Source organism: Zalophus californianus, chromosome 6 (genome assembly GCF_009762305.2).
Source record: "Zalophus californianus isolate mZalCal1 chromosome 6, mZalCal1.pri.v2, whole genome shotgun sequence".
Lineage (NCBI taxonomy): Eukaryota > Metazoa > Chordata > Mammalia > Carnivora > Otariidae > Zalophus > Zalophus californianus.
In genome coordinates, this window is record NC_045600.1 from 39,037,152 (window position 1) to 39,056,275 (window position 19,124).

Genomic DNA, 19,124 nt, shown 5'->3' on the forward strand with positions numbered 1-19,124 from the left:
TGGATTTATTAGGCTCTAACAGTGATGAACATACAGATATATGGTTGATGTGGCTGTACATATGTCCACAAATTCTTTGATACTTCTCTTATCAAAAGGTGAAGCCTAATTCCCCTCCACCCCAAATATGAACTGTACTTAGGACTCTAACAAATAGAATGTGATAGAAATGACAGGTCAGACATCCAAAGCTAGTTTATGATATTGTGGCTTCTGCCTCTCTCTCTTGAATCATTCACTCTAGGAAAAGAAAGCTGCCATGTTGGGAGGGAAGAAATCCTTAGGACAGCAAAGAACTGAGACCTCTAACCAACAAACAGTAAAGAACTCAGGACTTCTCATAAAAGTCACAAAAGTGACAAAAGTGACAGCTTCATTCGAGCCTTCAGAAGACTACAGCTCATGCCAGGAAGTTTGGAAGCTGACCTTTCTCCAATAGTCTAGAGATGAATACAGCACCCACCCCATACCTTGATTATAGCCTTATAAAAGATCCTGAGCCAGAATCGTTCAGCTAAGCCACTAAAGAATACCTAACTCACAGAAATTCTGAGAAATTGTTTGTGCTTTCACTTACTAAATTTTAAAATAATTTGTTACAGGGGCGCCTGGGTGGCTCAGTTGGTTAAGCAACTGCCTTCGGCTCAGGTCATGATCCTGGAGTCCCGGGATCGAGTCCCACATCGGGCTTCCTGCTCAGCGGGGAATCTGCTTCTCCCCCTGACCCTCTTCCCTCTCGTGCTTTCTATCTCTCATTCTCTCTCTCTCAAATAAATAAATAAAATCTTTAAATAAAATAAAATAAAATAATTTGTTACAAAGAAATAGGTATCTAATACACAACACAACTGGTTTTACGAATATTAGAGTAATTCTAATACTAAAACCTAACAAAGTCATTACAAAAAAAATTTTACAGGATATCCAAGTAAAGATAATTATCAAAATACTAGCAAGCCAAATCTAAGAGTATATAAAAATAATAGTATATCATGTTATGTTAGGGCTAAAGCCAGAACATAATATTGAATTAACATTCAAGAAAGAATTGATGTAATTCACCATACTATCAGAATAAAGGAGAAAAATCACATGGTCATTTAAATAGATTCAGAAAAGGCACTGACAAAATTCAAAACCAATTCATGATTTAAAAAGGAAAAAAGAAATTCTCAGCAAACTAGGAATAATAAGGAATTTCCCAAAACTAATAAAGGGCATCTTTGGAAAACCTACAACTAATATCATATCTAATGGTGAAAGACTGAATTTCATCCTCCCAAGACCAAGACAAAAATGCCATTCTCAGCACTTCTATTTGGCATTATCATAGAAGTTCTAGCATTGCATCAGAGCCAAGTAAGTAAGTAAAGAAAGAAGTAAAGTTGGCATGAAGGAAGTAAAACAGCCCTATTTCCAGACGACATGATCATTTACATAGAAAATTGGGACGGGGGGGTGTGTGTGCCTGGCTGGCCCAGTTGGAAGAGCATTCAACTCTTGACCTTGGGGTTGTGAGTTCAAGCCTCACATTGGGTGTAGAAATCTCAATCAATCAATCAATCAATCAATAAGAAAATCTCAGAGAACCTACAAATCAACTATTAGAATAAAAGAATTTAGCAAGATTGCACAATATAAAGTTAATATACAAAAATCTACTGTATTCTTACATACTACTAGCAAATGATTGAAAAGTGAATTTTTTTAAAAACAACACATATAAAACCAAGAAATAAAAATTACCTAGGAATAAATATAATAAAAGTTGTCTAAAACCACTAATTTAAAACTATAAAACACTGCTGAGTGAAATTAAAGACTTATATAAATGAAAAAAGATATATCAAATTCATTGAATATTCAATATTGTCAAGACGACAATTCTCTCCCAATTTAAAGCAATCCCAATCAATATTCTAGCAGGCATTTTTACCAAAAGTTGACAAACTGATACTAAAATTTATATAGAAATGCAAATGACCTAAAATAACCATGCAATTTTAAAATAAAAAACAAAGTGGGAGAACTTACACTTCCTAGTTTCAGGACTTACCGTGAAGCTGCAGAAATTAAAACAGTTTGGTTGTACTAGCAAAGATAGGTATAAATCTGTGGAACAGAACAGAGGTTCAGAAACAGACCCATAGTTAGTCAACTGATTGTTGACAAAAATGCTAAAGCAATCCAATAAAAAAGGAGAGGCATTTCAACAAATAGTGCTAGATACCCTAGATATCCCTGTAGGAAAAAAAAAAAAAAAAAACAACACTCTGACCTCACACCATATACAAAAGTTAACTTCAAATGGATCACAGATCTAAATGTAAAATCTAGGGGCACCTGGGTGGCTCAGTCGTTAAGCATCTGCCTTCGGCTCAGGTCATGATCCCAGGGTCCTAGGATCGAGCCCCACATCAGGCTCCTTGCTCAGTGGGGAGCCTGCTTTTCCCTCTCCTACTCCCCCTGCTTGTGTTCCATCTCTCCTGTCTCTCTCTCTCTCTGTCAAACAAATAAAATCTTTAAATAAATAAATAAATGTAAAATCTAAAACTATAAAACTTAAAAAGTTAAACATACACCTACCATGTAAGCCAGACATGCCACTCCTAGGTATTTACCCAAGAGAAACAAAAGCACATGTTCAAAGACTTTTACATTAAAGTTCATAGCAGCTCTTTTGTAATACTCGTAACCAGAAACAAGCCAACTGTCTATTAACTAGTAAATGAATGAACAAACGTATATCTATACAAGAATGCTATTCAGTAATAAAGAGGAATGAACCACTGATACACACAATAAAAGAGATGAATCTCAGAATAATGATGTTAAAGAAGCCAAGCCAAAGAAACAAAATAAAACAAACTATATAATTTTATGTAAAATAATAGCAAACGCAAACTACTCTAAGAAAAAGCAAATCAGTTGCTGCTTGGGGATGGGAGTAGAGAGAAGTAAGATTACAAAAAAGCAAATCTAGGGGTGACAGAAATATTAGTTATCTTAAGTGAAGTGACCGCTTCATGGGTCTATTAATATGTCAAAACTGATTAAATTATACACTTTAAATATGTGCAGTTTAATGAAAATCAATTCCACCTCAGGAAAGTTGAAATAAGTAAAACAAAAAGAAAAAAATTAGTAATGTCTAACAAAATTCTAAATACACATTTTGCTGTTAGAAATTTACCCTATTGCTGTCCTTCACAACAAGTCTGTAAAACAGGTAGCATTATTTTTAGCACCATTTTAAAGATTTAGGAATCGAGGGGTCAGTCAAAAAAGCCTTCGCTGCAGGTCACTAGTAAGTGGTAGCACAAGGATTTAACTCAAGTTTCTTTGATTTCAAAGTCGATACTTTTAATCATTGCACCAAAATGTCTCTCTATAAGCAAAATCTAGAAACCAAAAACCCATAAATGAACACAATAATTGGGAACAGTGCTAGTAAAAAGAATATAGTCAGAAAGCACAAGTTTATTTCTGGCTCTTCCTTTTGAAAGAAAACAAAACAAAACACCTGGTAGTATTTACATTAAGTAAATAATTGTCTTCTGTGAGGTATTCTATTTGGCCTACATGATTTCAGTAATTTCTAGCTTGTTACAATTCTAACTCCTACATATAACATGTTCATTTTTTTTTAACTGAGCCACCCAGGCGCCCTAACATGTTCATTTCTATTCTAATTATTCTATTCTTTCTATTCTAATTATTCTATTCTATTCCAATTATTCTATTCTAATTCATTTCTATTCTAATTCCAAATAATATAAACCCAAAATACATAAAGCAAATAGGAGGCACAAAAAATATATTTCCCAAGGGGGAATTACAAGCACTAAACTTATACTAGCTGTAGCAATTTATTATTATTGACACCATTCCTACTTTAAATTGTATGTTTTTGCATTCAGTTGCAACACATTATAGATTCCTTTTTGCAATTAACCTCCATAAGGAATTAATTATTAATGAATACGCCAAATACAATTATGAGAAATAAGACATTCATAATCCAAATAATGCAGAGACATCTATTGTAACGTATTACAGTTTAGATCTTAGAAATATAAACTACCTTAATAAGAATTTTTTGTCTTTAAAATTTTGTTAATTAACCTCAACTTTCTAGAGAAACTCACCCCTTTTACTATGATCTGATTAGGCATAGACAAAATATAGATAAAGAATCTTCATCTGCTAACACAATATTTTATTAAATTGTGAGATATCAATTATGCATTCATTTGGCAATATGAGCACTTCTAAAAAATAAAGTAATATGTAGCTCAGCAAATTCCAGCTCCATAAAAACCACACATTATATAAAACTGATTTCTAAGTAGAATCACAAGAATCAGAAGGTAAAAATTAAAATAAATGCTCTGTAAAAATATTATATGCTATTTTTCTGTTGTCAGAAATGTTTTGTTTTTTTAGAAATGTTTTTAATAGTATCTTTTCAATAAACTAACACAATACACATTTTAAAATAAAAGCATTTTAAAATAAGACTGAAAATAAATACAAATATTCAAAGTTATATTCCTAATGTCAAAGAACATAGAAATAGACCTTTAAAATGTTCCTCATGTATCCTCCAAAAGATCTCAAAACTATAACATCTGCCATGTCACACCACAATCCTGTAACTTTTTAAAAATTTTTCCCCCATATTTTCTATTCCAAGTCCACAGATCAGTAACAAGAAATAAGATCAAATGACATGTTTTGGTAACATTATCTAAAACAGTCTGAAAAAATGATGTTCTCTTTAGAAACAACTTAGTTAAGCCTGAAAGTAAACACTGTAGAATTATTTATGAAGAAATTATACTTAATATTGGTAGATTTCAAGGCATTTATATTTTAATGGAATGAATTGTTTGTAAGTAAATCAGAGTTAGTGCTAGATGCAGTTTGCTTCAGTTACCTGAAATTAGAATAGCAAACTCATTAAATATATATAAATCAGTGATGCAGAGGCACTGCACCATACTGATGGAGGCTTCATTAATTTTCAATGATATAGCCACTATCATATTTGTGTTCTAAAGAAAACTGAATGAGGTATACAACCATTTTTCTTCATCTCAAAATTCTGGTTTTTTTATATATTCTAACAGTGAATGAAAGAAAACCTAATAATTCAAAACAGTTCTAACAAAGTCCATAAATATTACATTTTCTTGTCTTTTTGTGGGGAATACACTTATTTGTACAAGTATATATCTTTGATACAAATCAAAAATGAAATATGCATATAATTAGTTACTGTCTAAATCATTTCATCATATAAACAATACATTTAGGCTTCCCAATTTGCATGTTTATACCTCAAAAGCCAAATACTATGACACTGTTTATATATTGTCAATCAAATAAAATGATATAGCAAAATACAGGATTGGTGGAAAAGTCATTATTGAACATTTCAAGTTTTTTAAACTGGAAACTGGAAAGTTTTTAAACTGGAAACTGGAAACTAAAATATAAAAAGAAAATTATTCTAAGTGTATCAAAGTGATTTTGATAATACTGTAGTATTTTCATTTTTTAAAAAGGTATGAGGAGCGCCTGGGTGGCTCAGTCAGCTAAGCATCTGCGTTCAGCTAAGGTCATGATCCCAGGGTTCTGGGATGGAGCCCTGCGTCAGGCTCCCTGCTCAGGGGGGAGTCTGCTTCTCCCTCTCCCTCTGCCCCTCTCCTTGCTTGGGTGCTTGCGTGCTCTCTCTCTGAAATAAATAACCCTTTATAAATAAATAAATAAATAAATAAATAAATAAATAAATAAATAAATAAATAAATAAATGCGTCTGAGTGGCAATCTAGTTGCATTACATCAATAAGAATTTTATTTAGCAAACATGGTTAAAATTTAATTGAATAAATCTTAACTGGGATTTACACAGAAAGAAAAAAGTAGAGCTGACCATGTGGGCAATGCAACCATTTAACCTTAAATAGGCTTTGGTTTTCCCATCTGTTAAAAAAAGAAGGGGAGGGGAACAGGTGTAAAATAGAACTAAAAAGATGACTGCTAGACTCCTTCCAATTTTAAATTAACTGAGTTTGCCAACTTCCTATCAATCCTTTTGACAAAACAAATAACACTTTGAGGGATGTACTTTTACACAGGCTTCCATGTTCAGCATGACAGCCAAATTAGACATCACATTCCACCTTCCTAATGGGGCTAATATTTAGATCTTTCCTCTTCAGTGGCTACTTCACAAAAACATTTATGCATTTTTAACCACCTAAACTTTTTTGTTCCCTTGATGCTAATCTTACAAAAATTCATAACTTTAGGATATACCCACAAAAAATATGTGCTTCCCCTAAATCAGCAGAATGGTGACAATTAAGTTTCAGGATTTCAGGTTTCTGTTTCTTTTTTTTTTAAGATTTTATTTATTTATTTGAGAGAGAAAGCATGAGCAGGTGGGGTTGAAGGAAGAGAGAGAATCTGAAGCAGACTCCACGCAGAGCAGAACACAGGGCTCCATCTCACAACACTGAGATCACAACCTGAGCTAAAACCAGGAGTACCACGCTCAACAGACTGCACTACCCAGCGTCCCTGGTTTCTGTTTCTTTAATAGCACTTTTTCAACAAATAGTTTAACAAATATGGAGCGTATTTGTTAAAGCCCACTTTCACACCTTAATTACAAAGAATATTTTTATAACTCTAAACTTCCTTTTCTTCCTTGTAAAGAGAGAAAAACTAATTTCCTTTTAATGACTCAAAAGAGCTCAAACACTATAAAACTAATGCAGGCAGTAACCATGTCTGCCACACTCACTGTTGTATACTCACACCTTGTTTTCCAACACTGCCTGAACACAAGACTCTCCTAGATTGATAGTATAAAATAGAAGGTCTCTCCCCCAGAGATCTATGTTGGAGCCCAGAAATTTGTAATTTAATTAGGCACGCAAGATGATTCTTAGGATGAAGCAAATTTGGGTATCAATAATCTGGAGATTTTATTGAGTGTACACAAGAGAGACTGCAAACTTATATTTAATAGTAAGCAACAACTAATGAATTACTATTGAGTCTTTTTTCTCTTTGAAAATAGACTTAATACATTTGACACTTGAATAAAACCATTAAAATCCCGGGTTAAGTTTCTTTCAATTATTCTCATTCTAATTACTATCTCAGGGACTAGCTGCTAAGTAAACAAGAAGTAAATTGCCAAAAAGATTGACACTTAACCTAAAAACTGTTGTTATATTTAAAATACTAAAAACAACTCTTTACAGTTGATTACAGATTAAGTTTACTCTTAAATTTACCTGAATTCTTAAACTTACTTGAACTGTGCCTAATCTAATCCTCACAGGAATCTTGTGAGATATAGGCTACTGGTAAACTCACTGTACAGGTGAGAAATCAAAGGTTTAAAAAATATGATTAATTTTCCCTCAATCACACAGCTAATAAGTAGCAAACCTACGATTCAAACTCAAGCAGACTATCATTACATATTCATTAGACATAACATTTTATGTCCAAAGCAGAAAAAAGGCAATGAGAAAATAAATTAGAGGTGCCTGGGTGGTTCAGTCGGTTAAGCATCTGCCTTCAGCTCAGGTCATGATTCCAGGGTCCTGGAATCAAGCTGTGCATCCGGCTCCTTGCTCAGCAAGGAGCCTGCTTCTCCCTCTCCCTCTGCCTGCCACTCCTCCTGCTTGTGCTCTCTCTCTCTCTCTCTCTGTCAAATAAATAAAATATTTTTAAAAAAAGAACTTAAAAAAAATCGTCTCTGTTTATAGTTGTATTCCTAAAGGAAAGTAAGATGCTACTATTTCAGGTTCTTGCAGAAAAAAAAATAATTTGTATTTTAACAAATAAGTGTGAACACATCTCATAAACAGCTTCATATTACCTGTCTGAATCTTAGAACATGAATTTGGTAATACAACTTCTAGGGAAATAAATCCTAAAGAACGTCCATTTGTGAAGCCAAAGTTCCTACGCAACTTTCTGATACCTACAGGCAAAATCTCACAAAAGTTTTCCTCTAAAACAGGAAAAAAGAAAAAAAATAGAGAGAGAGAAAGAGAAAGCCATACAGCAGATAAAATGAATCTTTAAAAAGGATTGCTAGTAAGAAGAGAATTAGAAAGGAGTAGCAGCATGGAGATAAGATACAAAGAGACACATTACAAATAACATAATTACTATTAGTAACTATAGTTTTAAAGAACTATAACATTAAGTTACACTAGATAAGAAAAGGAACTGAAATAAGTGTATTAGCACACATGGCATCTTAAAGACTAAAGTACACTATCACTTCCGGTCAAAGTAAAAAATATATATCACAGCCATAACATAATCAATCCATAGTGAAGTACTCATATTCTGTAAACAGAATGTTCAGCACTCTCCCCCATATTGGAAAAGAACAATCACAACTAACAAAAATGACTAAATTTTTTGTATCTTATGAAAGAGTTTTATTAATGATGTGAAGTCAAAGACCAAAACTACTGACCACAATACTGAAACAAATAATACATTATATGTTAAAAAAAAAAAAAGAAGATAGCAGGAAGGGAAAAATGAAGGGGGGGAATCGGAGGGGGAGACGAACCATGAGAGACTATGGACTCTGAGAAACAAACAGGGTTCTAGAGGTGAGGGGGGTGGGGGGATGGGTTAGCCTGGTGATGGGTATTAAGGAGGGCACATATTAAATGGAGCACTGGGTGTTATACGCAAACAATGAATCATGGAACACTACATCAAAAACTAATGATGGGGGCGCCTGGGTGGCTCAGACGGTTAAGCGTCTGCCTTCGGCTCAGGTCATGATCCCAGGGTCGTGGGATCGAGTCCCGCATCGGGCTCCCTGCTCTTTGGGAGCCTGCTTCTCCCTCTGCTTCTCTCTCTCTCTCTCTCTCCCTCTGTCTCTCATGAATAAATAAATAAAATCTTAAAAAAAAAAAAAAAAACTAATGATGTATGGTGATTAACATAACATAATAAAATAAAATTTAAAAAAAAAACTACTGACCACAATAATCTTATTAACTATTAACTAAATTACCAAATTTTAAGAGATTAAAGGCTGATAAAAATTTTCTATTCCAAACAAATGAACAATTGAAGTTAAATGGCTGGCATAAAACTGGCCAGTTATGTCAAAACACGAACATAGATATTCTCTTTTCTTTTTTTTTTAAGATTTATTTATTTAAGGGAGCCTGGGTGGCTAGTCGTTAAACGTCTGCCTTCAGTTCAGGTCATGATCCCAGCACGGGCTCCCTGCTCCGCGGGAAGCCTGCTTCTCCCTCCCCTACTCCCCCTGCTTGTGTTCCCTCTCTTGCTGTGTCTCTGTCAAATAAATAAATAAACAAAATCTTTTTTAAAAAAAGATTTATTTGAGAGAGAGTACACACACACAAGTGAGGGGCAAAAGGAGAGGGAGAATTTCCAGCTCGATCTCACAACCCTAAGATCATGACCTGAGCTGAAACCAAGAGTCAGACACTTAACACCCAGGTGCCCCGAGAACATAGATTTTCTAACTTGTGATTTGGTGTTCTTCCTGCTACTCAGTAGATTTGGATTATGAAAATATGCAGGACACCAATTCATATATGTAGTGAAAGCAAAAAGCATCTCCTTTAGGAAAATGATCCTGAGATGTTCAATGCAATTGCCATTCAGAAGATATGAGACATGAATTTTCTAGAGCTGTTCTGCAACATTATATTCTAATCAACTTGAAAATATTCACTCCACTGAAAAGAAAAAAGGAATTGGGGTGCCTGGGTGGCTCAGTCAGTTAAGTGTTTGCTTTCGGCTCAGGTCATCATCCCAGAGTCCCGAGATGGAGCCCCGCAGCAGGAAGCCTGCTTCTCCCTCTGCCTCTGCCTGCTGCTCCCCCTGCTTGTGCTCTCTCTCTCTCTCACTAGCTCTCTCTCTGTGTCAGATAAATAAAATCTTAAAAAAAGAAAGAAAGAAAAAAGAATGCTTAGAAAAGTATTAGGGAAAAAACTAAGGTGGTGAAAAAATTAGAAACTACAAAAGGAAAGAAATGTTAAAATGTTAAAAGCGATTGCCAATTTTGAGGTAAGAAAATGAACATGTACACACAGAACTAAGACTATAGGAAGCAAATAACTCAACAACAGCAAGGCCAGCTTTTCCTTAAAAACATGTTGGAGTAACTGATGCCAGACTAGTATTCCCCCCCATAAGCAACCATAAAACAAACAAATGTATGAGACGTGGGTTTAGAGGCATTGGACAACAGACAACACAAACACCATAATCCCTCAGAGATGGTAAACTAACAAAATGAAAGCCCTACAGTTGCCTCAGTTTTCTACCTGGCACAATTTCCATGACCATGCCCAGCAAGTAAGAGTTTGAGAAGGGCACAGTGGTTGTGTTAAACTGAAGAGTCAGAGGTCAGATTTCAGTGCAGTTGATACGGCTGAAAACTGCAAAGCAGAAGGTCCAGAAGTCTGTATAGGAAACCGCCCATTAAGTCCTTGGTCAAAAAACAGCCTACACATGTGCAGGGAAAAACCAATCAAGGCTTAAAGAACAGTGGATGAAAGAGGAATAAAGGGTAGTTAAGAGTGGTGGATATATGAGGGGGCTCCTGGGTGGCTCAGTCGGTTAAGCATCTGACTCTTGATTTTGGTTCAGGTCATGATCTTGTGGTCCTGGTATTAAGCCCCGCATCAGGCTCCCTGCTCAGCAGGGAGTCTGCTTATCCCTCTCCCTTTGCCCCTTCCCCAGCTCATTCTCTCTCTCCCTCTCTCAAATAAATAAACAAAATCTTTATTAAAAAAAAAAAAGAGTGGTGGACATACTGTGAAGTTCCCACCCAGTCAGAGTAGAGACACCACATTATACCTTAACAACACATCCAGCTGAAATACCAAAAGGCAACTAAGAGTAAGGACCACATCCTAAAATAAGACTTATTCCAGGCTCCCCTAACAAAGCTTAAAATCAGGACCCAACAAATTTTGCAAGGAATTAAAAGTTTGGACGTTGAGTTGCACTAAAGTAAGGAAACACATTGGGATCTCTGCAGATCTATCGTAGCAAAGATTAAAACCAAGCTTACAAAGTTCAAGGTGATCAGCCAGTAAAATGAACTACCTACAAAATTAAAACACACACAAACACACACACAGAAAAATAAAATCCAAGATCTCTAAAAGGTAGCAACTACATTATCCAGTTTACATTTTAAAAAGTACAAAACATTCAAAAAAGGAAAAAGAAAAACATGACCCATAGTCAAAAAGAACAGTCAATAGAAACCAACCCTGCAAAAGCCAAGATGTTCGATCTAGCAAACAGAAACTTTAAAATCAGCTATTATAAATATTTTAAAAGAATTAACACAAAATATGTTCAAAGAATTAAAGGAAAATACATTCAAAGAACTAAAAGAAAAATATGGTCTTAATGAATGCACGAGTAGGAATCTAATAAAAGAAATGAAAATTATAAAAAAGAATAAAATGAAAACCCTAGAGCAAAAAGTAAAAAACAAAAATATACTGAATGAGCTTAACAGAACATTAGAAATGGCATATGGGAGTCAGTGAACTTGAAGATAGATCAATAGAAAGTAACTAAAGAACAGAGAGAAAAAAGACTGAAGAAAAATAAATCAGACCACCGGGACTTACAGAATATCAAAGAGTCCAATATACATGTAACTGGAGCTCCAAAATAAGAAAGTGTAAATAGTTCAGAATCACTGAAATTTCCAATAGGATGAAAAATACTGACTTACCAATCTAAGCTCAGCAAACCTCAACTAGGATGAATATAAACAAACAAAAACAAACCAAAAAAACACACCTAGAACATACTCAAACTGCCAGAAACAAAAATTAAAGAGAAACATCTTAAAAGCAGCCCCAAAAGGTTTTTATGTAAAGGGAACCAAAGACGTGAGTAACAGCTAGCTTCCCATGACAAACAACAGAGATCAGAAAACAGTATCTTTCGAGCGGTGAAATGCCAAACTGTAATTTCATATCCAGCAAAAATATCCTTCACACAGTAGAGCGAAATAAAGACACTTTCAGATAAACAAAATCTAGGAGAATCGTTCACCAACAGACCTACAAGAAATGCTAAGGAAAATTCTTCAGGCAAAAGAAAATCAAGACAACTGTAAAATCAGATCCAAAGGAAAGGAGGAGGACACCAAAGATAGTAAATAAGTAAGTGAATATAAAAGACTACATTTCACCACTTTACACCCACCAGGTTGGCTATAATCCAAAAGTGTGCTGGCAAAAGATGTAGAGAAACTGAACCTTCATACACCGCTGGTGGGAATATAAAATGCTGCAGCCACTTTGGAAAACAGTCTTACAGTTCCTCAAATAGTAAAACTTAGTTATCATACGATCCAAAAATTATACTCGTAAGTACACAACTGAGAGAAACAAAATCATTTGTCCATACAAAAATTTGCACATGAATGTTCATAACAGCATTATTCATAATAGGCAAAAAGTGAAAACAACCCACATGTCCATCAACTAATGAATGGATAAATAAAATGTGATATAGCCATACAATGGAATACTACTCAGTAACAAAAAGAAATGAAGTCCTGATTTGCTACAACATGGATGAACCATAAAAATATTATTCTAAGTAAAAGCCAATCACAGAGGGCTCCTGGGTGGCTCACTTGGTGAAGCAACTGCCTTCGGCTCAGGTCCTGATCCTGGGGTCCTGGGATCGAGTCCTGCATCGGGCTCCCCGCTCAGCGGGAAGCCTGCTTCTCCCTCTGCCTCTGCCTGCCACTCTGCCTACTTGTGCTCTCTCTCTCTGTCAAGTAACAATAAAATCTTTAAAAAATAAAAAAATATTTTTTTAAAAAAGCCAATCACAGAGGACCATATAATGAATGATCCCATTTACGTGAAATGCCCAAAATAGGCAATTTATAGAGACAGAAAGTAAGATTAGTGGTTGCCTTGGGCTAGGGGTGGGCAATGTGGGAAAGGGAGTTTTTAGAGGGTGCTGGCTAAGTGATGAGGAGTTTCTTTATGAAGTGGCAAAAATGTTCTAAAGTTGATTATGGTAATGGAAGCACATCTCTGAGAATATACTTAAAGCCACAAACTCTACACTTAAAATGGATTAATTTTATGGTATGTGAAAAATTATATCTCAAAAAAGATGTTTTTATAAAGACTATTTTTCAGTTGTCTACTTTTCCTTAAAGACAACTGACTGTTTAAAGCAAAAATAATAATACTGAATCATATATAGAAGTAAAAGATACATCATCAGCATAAAAGATGAGATGGGTGAGTAAATAGAACTATATTGTTCACATTTGCGAAATTATTAAATGGGAAGTTAAAAATGGGGCGTGTCAGATGTTGACTCTAAATAGACTTTGATAAAGATACACAGTTATACCTAGAGAAATCACTCAAAAAATATTAAAAATATTAAAATAACAACAAAGAACTATTGCTAATAGGCCAATACTTTAAAATATGCAATTAATCAAAATAAGGCAAGAAAGGAACAAGAACAAAAACCAAAAGGAACAAATGGAAAACAAGTAGACTTAAACCCAATGAGTTCAATAATTACATTAAATATAAAGGGACAAATACACCAATTAAAAGGCAGAAATTTTGGGGCCAGGTAAAAAAGCAAGATGTTAACTATCTACTAATATAAATTGGTTGAAGGTAAAAGTATGGAAAAAGATATACCATCAAACAGTAAACATAAGAAAGCTGACATGACTATTTAATTCAGACAAAAACTTCAGGACAAAGAGTACTACAAGAGACAAAAAGAGACATTTTTCATGATGACAAAAGGTGATAGTCATCAGGAAGACAGAGCAATCCTAAATATCTATGTACCTAATCACAAAACTTCAAAATACATGAAACATAACAGAACTAAAAGGAGAAACTGACAGATCCACAATCTAGTTGGAGTAATTGATAAAATGAGTAGACAAATTAAATTTGTAAAATATAGAAGCTCTGATGGGGTGGCTGGGTGATAGACATTGGGGAGGGTATGTGCTATGGTGAGCGCTGTGAATTGTGTAAGACTGTTGAATCACAGACCTGTACCTCTGCAACAAATAATACATTACATGTTTAAAAAAAAAGAAGAAGATAGCAGGAAGGGAAAAATGAAGGGAGGGAACTCGGAGGGGGAGATGAACCATGAGAGACTATGGACTCCGAAAAACAAACTGAGGGTTCTAGAGGGGAGGGGGGTTGGTGATGGGTTAGCCTGGTGATGGGTATTAAAGAGGGCACGTACTGAATGGAGCATTGGGTGTTATCCGCAAACAATGAATCATGGAACACTACATCAAAAACTAATGATGTAATGTATGGTGATTAACATAACATAATAAAAAAATATATAGAAGATCTGAGTAACACTATCAACCAAGTTCACCTAATTGACATTCATAATACACTCTACCCAGCAGCTGCAGAACATTCTTTTCAAATGTACATTGACTGCTCACAAACACAGACCATTTGCTGGACCATAAATAAGTTCTCAGAAAATTTCAAAAGACTGAAATTTAATAGAGTATCTTCTCTTACCACAACAGAAAATTAGAAATTAACAATAATATACCTAGAAAGTCCCCTTTTTCAAATTATTTTACCAGAATGAGTGCCTTTTCCTACTTTGCCTGCCCAAAGGAGAGTTTCCTAATTTGCATATAGGTACTATATAAGTCTAGAATATCGGTCAGAACAAATAAATGCCACTTATGAATCATTCTTTCCAACAATATAACTAATAATTTAGAGAAAAGACATATTAAACAATACCACAAAGATGCAATCAGCAAAATTCATAGTAGAAACTCTCAGTAATTCATCAGTAGGTGAGAGAGAAACAGGAACAGAGAAAGGGGAGAGACAGAGAGACAGAGAGAGAAAGATCTTAAGTAAATATGGCAAAATACTGACTTTTATATATCAGGACATGTTTGCTTTTTCTACTACTTTGTGTCTTATGCATGTTTAAAATGAAAAAAGTAGATTTAGTAAAATCAAATACATGTAAAGTTTCCAGAGACGAATTTTGCCAAAAATGGCTGGGATTAAAATTAAATTATTAAAGACCTGGTTAAAGGAGAATTAGATATAACTGACTCCATCTAATTCAGTATGCTTCCAGAATTCTTTGAAAGATTTCTATGAAAGGCCTGTTTCTTAAAACAGGTGGTTCTGAAAAAGAAAAAAAAATCACCCTTTTCTGTAATTAAAACAATTCAAGCTCATCCTTGAATTGAAAAACAAACAAACATGGAATCCAAACTTCTTTCATATACATGTAATCAATTCATTTGGGTGTTTGCTGGATTGAACTGATACAAAAGGGAATATGCTTCCTCAATTACTAGCAGGTAAGGGAGGAAAGTATTTTCATGTTTCACATCTTCTCTCCTTTTTGCTCCTGCATTTTCTCCCATAAACAGTACACTCTCCTAATTAATTTTTCCATAATCCTATACTTATCTTTTATGAATCACTACTCCTACTCACTCTATCATTAATAGGGTAATTATAATTAAAACTATCATTTTAACTTCTTATAGTCTCTTGAATTCATTTAAAGAAAATCATTACTGTGCAAGTCTTTCACAGTAGCCCAAATGAGTCCTGTTTTAATTTCATTTCTGCTTAGCACACATACTATCCACAATAATATGATAGCCAATATATATTAAACAAATACTATGTTTGACAGTAGAGACAGAAACTCCACAAAACACCTCCAAATATTTTACATATATTATTTGATCCTCAAACACTGTAATATAGGTAGTGCTGCTACCTCTACTGTACAAATAAGAAAAATGAGCACAAGAAGTTTAGTAATTTGTCCAAAGCCAAAGCACTATAGGGACTGTGCAAAGAATTCAAAATCATAAGTTTATTCTCTTAGCCAATACTCTATATTCTTTTATTCATTTTGTTCATATTTCAAATAAAAAAACTATAAAATGCGGCCTATATCTAACAAGTTAGCAAATAAACCAAAATAAATGAAACTCAAGAATAATTTGACGACTTTTTTAAGACTTTATTTTTTTAAGTAATCTCTACACCCAATGTGAGGCTCAACCTCACAACACCAAGATCAAGAGTCTTGCCTTACCAAGTGAGCCAGCCAGGCCCCCAATATCTTAGACAATTCTTAACTCTTATGAGAAAACAAAAAGGACTAAGGAAAACAACAAAAGCAATCTCTAATTAAAAATAAATTATTTCATAATTGTCTTAATAAAAATGCCATTTATTCTGCTGAAGTCACGATCTTCTCCGATTAGATAATTTCTACTTAGGCAGAAATGTCTGGCAGAAAATTACATTTAGTATCCTTCCAAAAAAGCAAATTCGCTTTCCTTGAGCACCAACAAACCTGATACAGGAAAATGAAGAGAAATTGAACAAAATCTTTCTAAAAACCTAATAGTCTTTATACACTGTTTGTCTCACTTCCCTTTTCCATGCATTCTACTTGATTACTTTTACCTTCTTTCTAATCTTAAACCATTCAATCACAATTCCACTGCATTTCCTTTGCTGGATAAAGCAAAGGAAAATAAAAATAAGAAAAAAGTACCAATTAAGCAAGTTAATAAACCGTATTATAATAACTACAACTGATCATGCAAGTTTTGCTTACCCAAAGACCTAGTCTATCACACTGTAGGTTATCCATCATTTTTTATTTCTAAGAAACCTCAAAGAAACTACAGGAATATATGCTCACCATAATATATCACCTTTAATCCCAAAGTGCTTTATGAAACCACCTTTACTGAACTATGTGACCATAAAAATGTGGTGAGAAGGGGCGCCTGGGTGGCTCAGTCGGTTAAGCCTTTGTCTTAGACTCCGGTCATGTCCCGGGGGGTCTGGGAATCGGAGTCTGGGAATCGGAGTCTGGGAATCGGAGTCCGGGAATCGGAGTCCGGGAAGCCAGCTCCACATCGGGCTCCTTGCTCAGCGGGGAGTCGGCTTCCCCCCCCCGCCCCGCCCCATGCCTCGGCACCTCGCTCCCCCCATCGTGCTCGCGCGCTTTCTCTCTTTCTCTCTCTCTCAAATAAATAAAATCTTTTTTTAAAAATGTGGCAAGAGGGCGCCTGGGTGGCTCAGTTGGTTAAGCGACTGCCTTCGGCTCAGGTCATGATCCTGGAGTCCCGGGATCGAGTCCCGCATCGGGCTCCCTGCTCAGCAGGGAGTCTGCTTCTCCCTCTAACCCTCTTCCCTCTCGAGTTCTCTATCTCTCATTCTCTCTCTCTCAAATAAGTAAATAAAATCTTTTTAAAAAAAAATGTGGCAAGAAATATGTTGACCAATTCCTGCACTTTTCAAAATACACAAACTCAACCTCCCTCTTTCCTGTCCCTTTCCCAAAAATGAGCGTTCTAGAGTCAGACACGGTGTGTTCCAATTCTAGTAGGGCCCACTTAATAAGGGACCTTGAGCAGTCTCAGCCTCCTTCTCTGTGAAATGGGAATAATACTAGTACTTACTTCATGGGGCTGTTTTGGGAACGAAGTGAGACAATTCATGATAAAGGCTTAGAACAGTGCCTGGCACGTAATGTGCCCTCGTTAAATGCCAGCCATCATTCGATCTCCAAAATTAACTGCCGAGACTTTCTCCCTTTCAGGGATGAGAAATCTAACCAAACTCCATCAAGACAAATTGGTTTACAGACGGGATTTTCAAATTAGTCTACATAATAAACAAACTATATATTCACAGTAATTTTGTTTTCATAGCAATTTGGCCCTTGTCAATAAAAACATTTCGCGTGAAATTAAACATTCCAATCCCCCACGCTTTTACCAGCGACATGTCTGGACCCCAGCTGTCACAAGAGTGTGGAAATACATGGGCTATGAAGGGGGGAACCTGACAAACTGCTGGGTACTACCTCTGGGTACCACCAGTCCAAAGCAGGCCAGCGCGGCTCAGGGGCTAGCGGCTCGAGTCCGTTTACAGAAACAACGCTCCGTTTGCCCATTTTCCTCCCCGGTGTCGAAACTAACGACGCCCTTTTCTCCCCTGAGCCGAGGCCAAGCATCTCCCAGCTCCCGCCTCCCACCCCGCGCGTCTCACCCACAAGGAAACCACTGTCTCCCGACTCACAGAGTGTGTCCGCACACATTCACCATCAGCTTCAAGGAGGGGTTCCGGTATTTCGTGGTCTTACACCGGGGGCAGCCCTGATCGTCCATGGCGACTTCTTTCCTATGGACTCTCCCCGACGCCTGCTTCAGCTACTGCCAGAGCACCCCAAACCTCTCCAGACCCAACGCCAAGCGGACTCCTACCAACAGGCACTCAGGGCAGCCGGTCCATTTGCGAATGAGCTCCGGCCGGAGGCGAGACACTGCAGCACAAACGTTCCGGCAGCAAGTTTTCCGGTCCTGCGACTGGGGCTCGGTCTTAGCTTCCGTAGGCCAGGGCACTACCTTAGATTTCGGGGAGGGGTTATTAAAATGGTAAATTGCACACAAAGCTCCATCTCCGTGCATCTAGCAGTATTTTTCAGGGAAAGGCTAAGAACATAGATTCCATCTTGTACTGTCTGGAAACATCACCATGATTGCAAAGATTTATGCCCTGGGCACATAATCAATAATTCAGACTGGCATTTTCTTTTTAACAATTTGATAGCCTGTGCTTTATACTCTCCTTTATACTTGCACAGTCATGCAAGCACAGAAAATACAATGCATTTGCCGATAAAAGTTTGGAAAAATGATCTAGAACAAAAGTCTCTACACTGACCCTAAATATTACAGATTCTCACTAAATGTCAGATACTTCTATAAATAATATCTGGCATCTGCAGAGAGTCACTTACTTCAAGACTGTCAAGCGTACTTAATGGCGTCACCTGGTTCTTATACCCAACACCCCCAAGAATATACACTTTATTTCAGCAATTGTAAGATCTGAGAGCCTGAGTCTCTTCAGCAATTGTAAGCCACATCCACTGCATTTATCCAGATTGCAAAACAAAGTCTGTAAATAGCTCTATTGGATAAACTCCACCCTCTGTAAGGGACA

The 19,124-nt window shown here is 36.0% G+C and overlaps 1 protein-coding gene across 2 annotated transcripts in view; it reads right to left on the reverse strand.

The window, feature by feature from the left end:
* MNAT1 (MNAT1 component of CDK activating kinase) overlaps nt 1-18,396 on the reverse strand; it is a 200,343-nt gene extending 181,947 nt beyond the window's left edge. Inside the window, exon 1 of one of the 2 annotated variants that reach the window (XM_027570811.2) lies at nt 18,198-18,396. In XM_027570811.2, coding sequence (XP_027426612.1) covers nt 18,198-18,286 — 89 coding nt within the window. In that variant the 5' untranslated portion in view covers nt 18,287-18,396. The remainder of the gene's footprint in view (nt 1-18,197) is intronic. The other variant, XM_027570812.2, reaches the window with a different exon arrangement.
* Nucleotides 18,397-19,124: the final 728 nt, after the last annotated feature.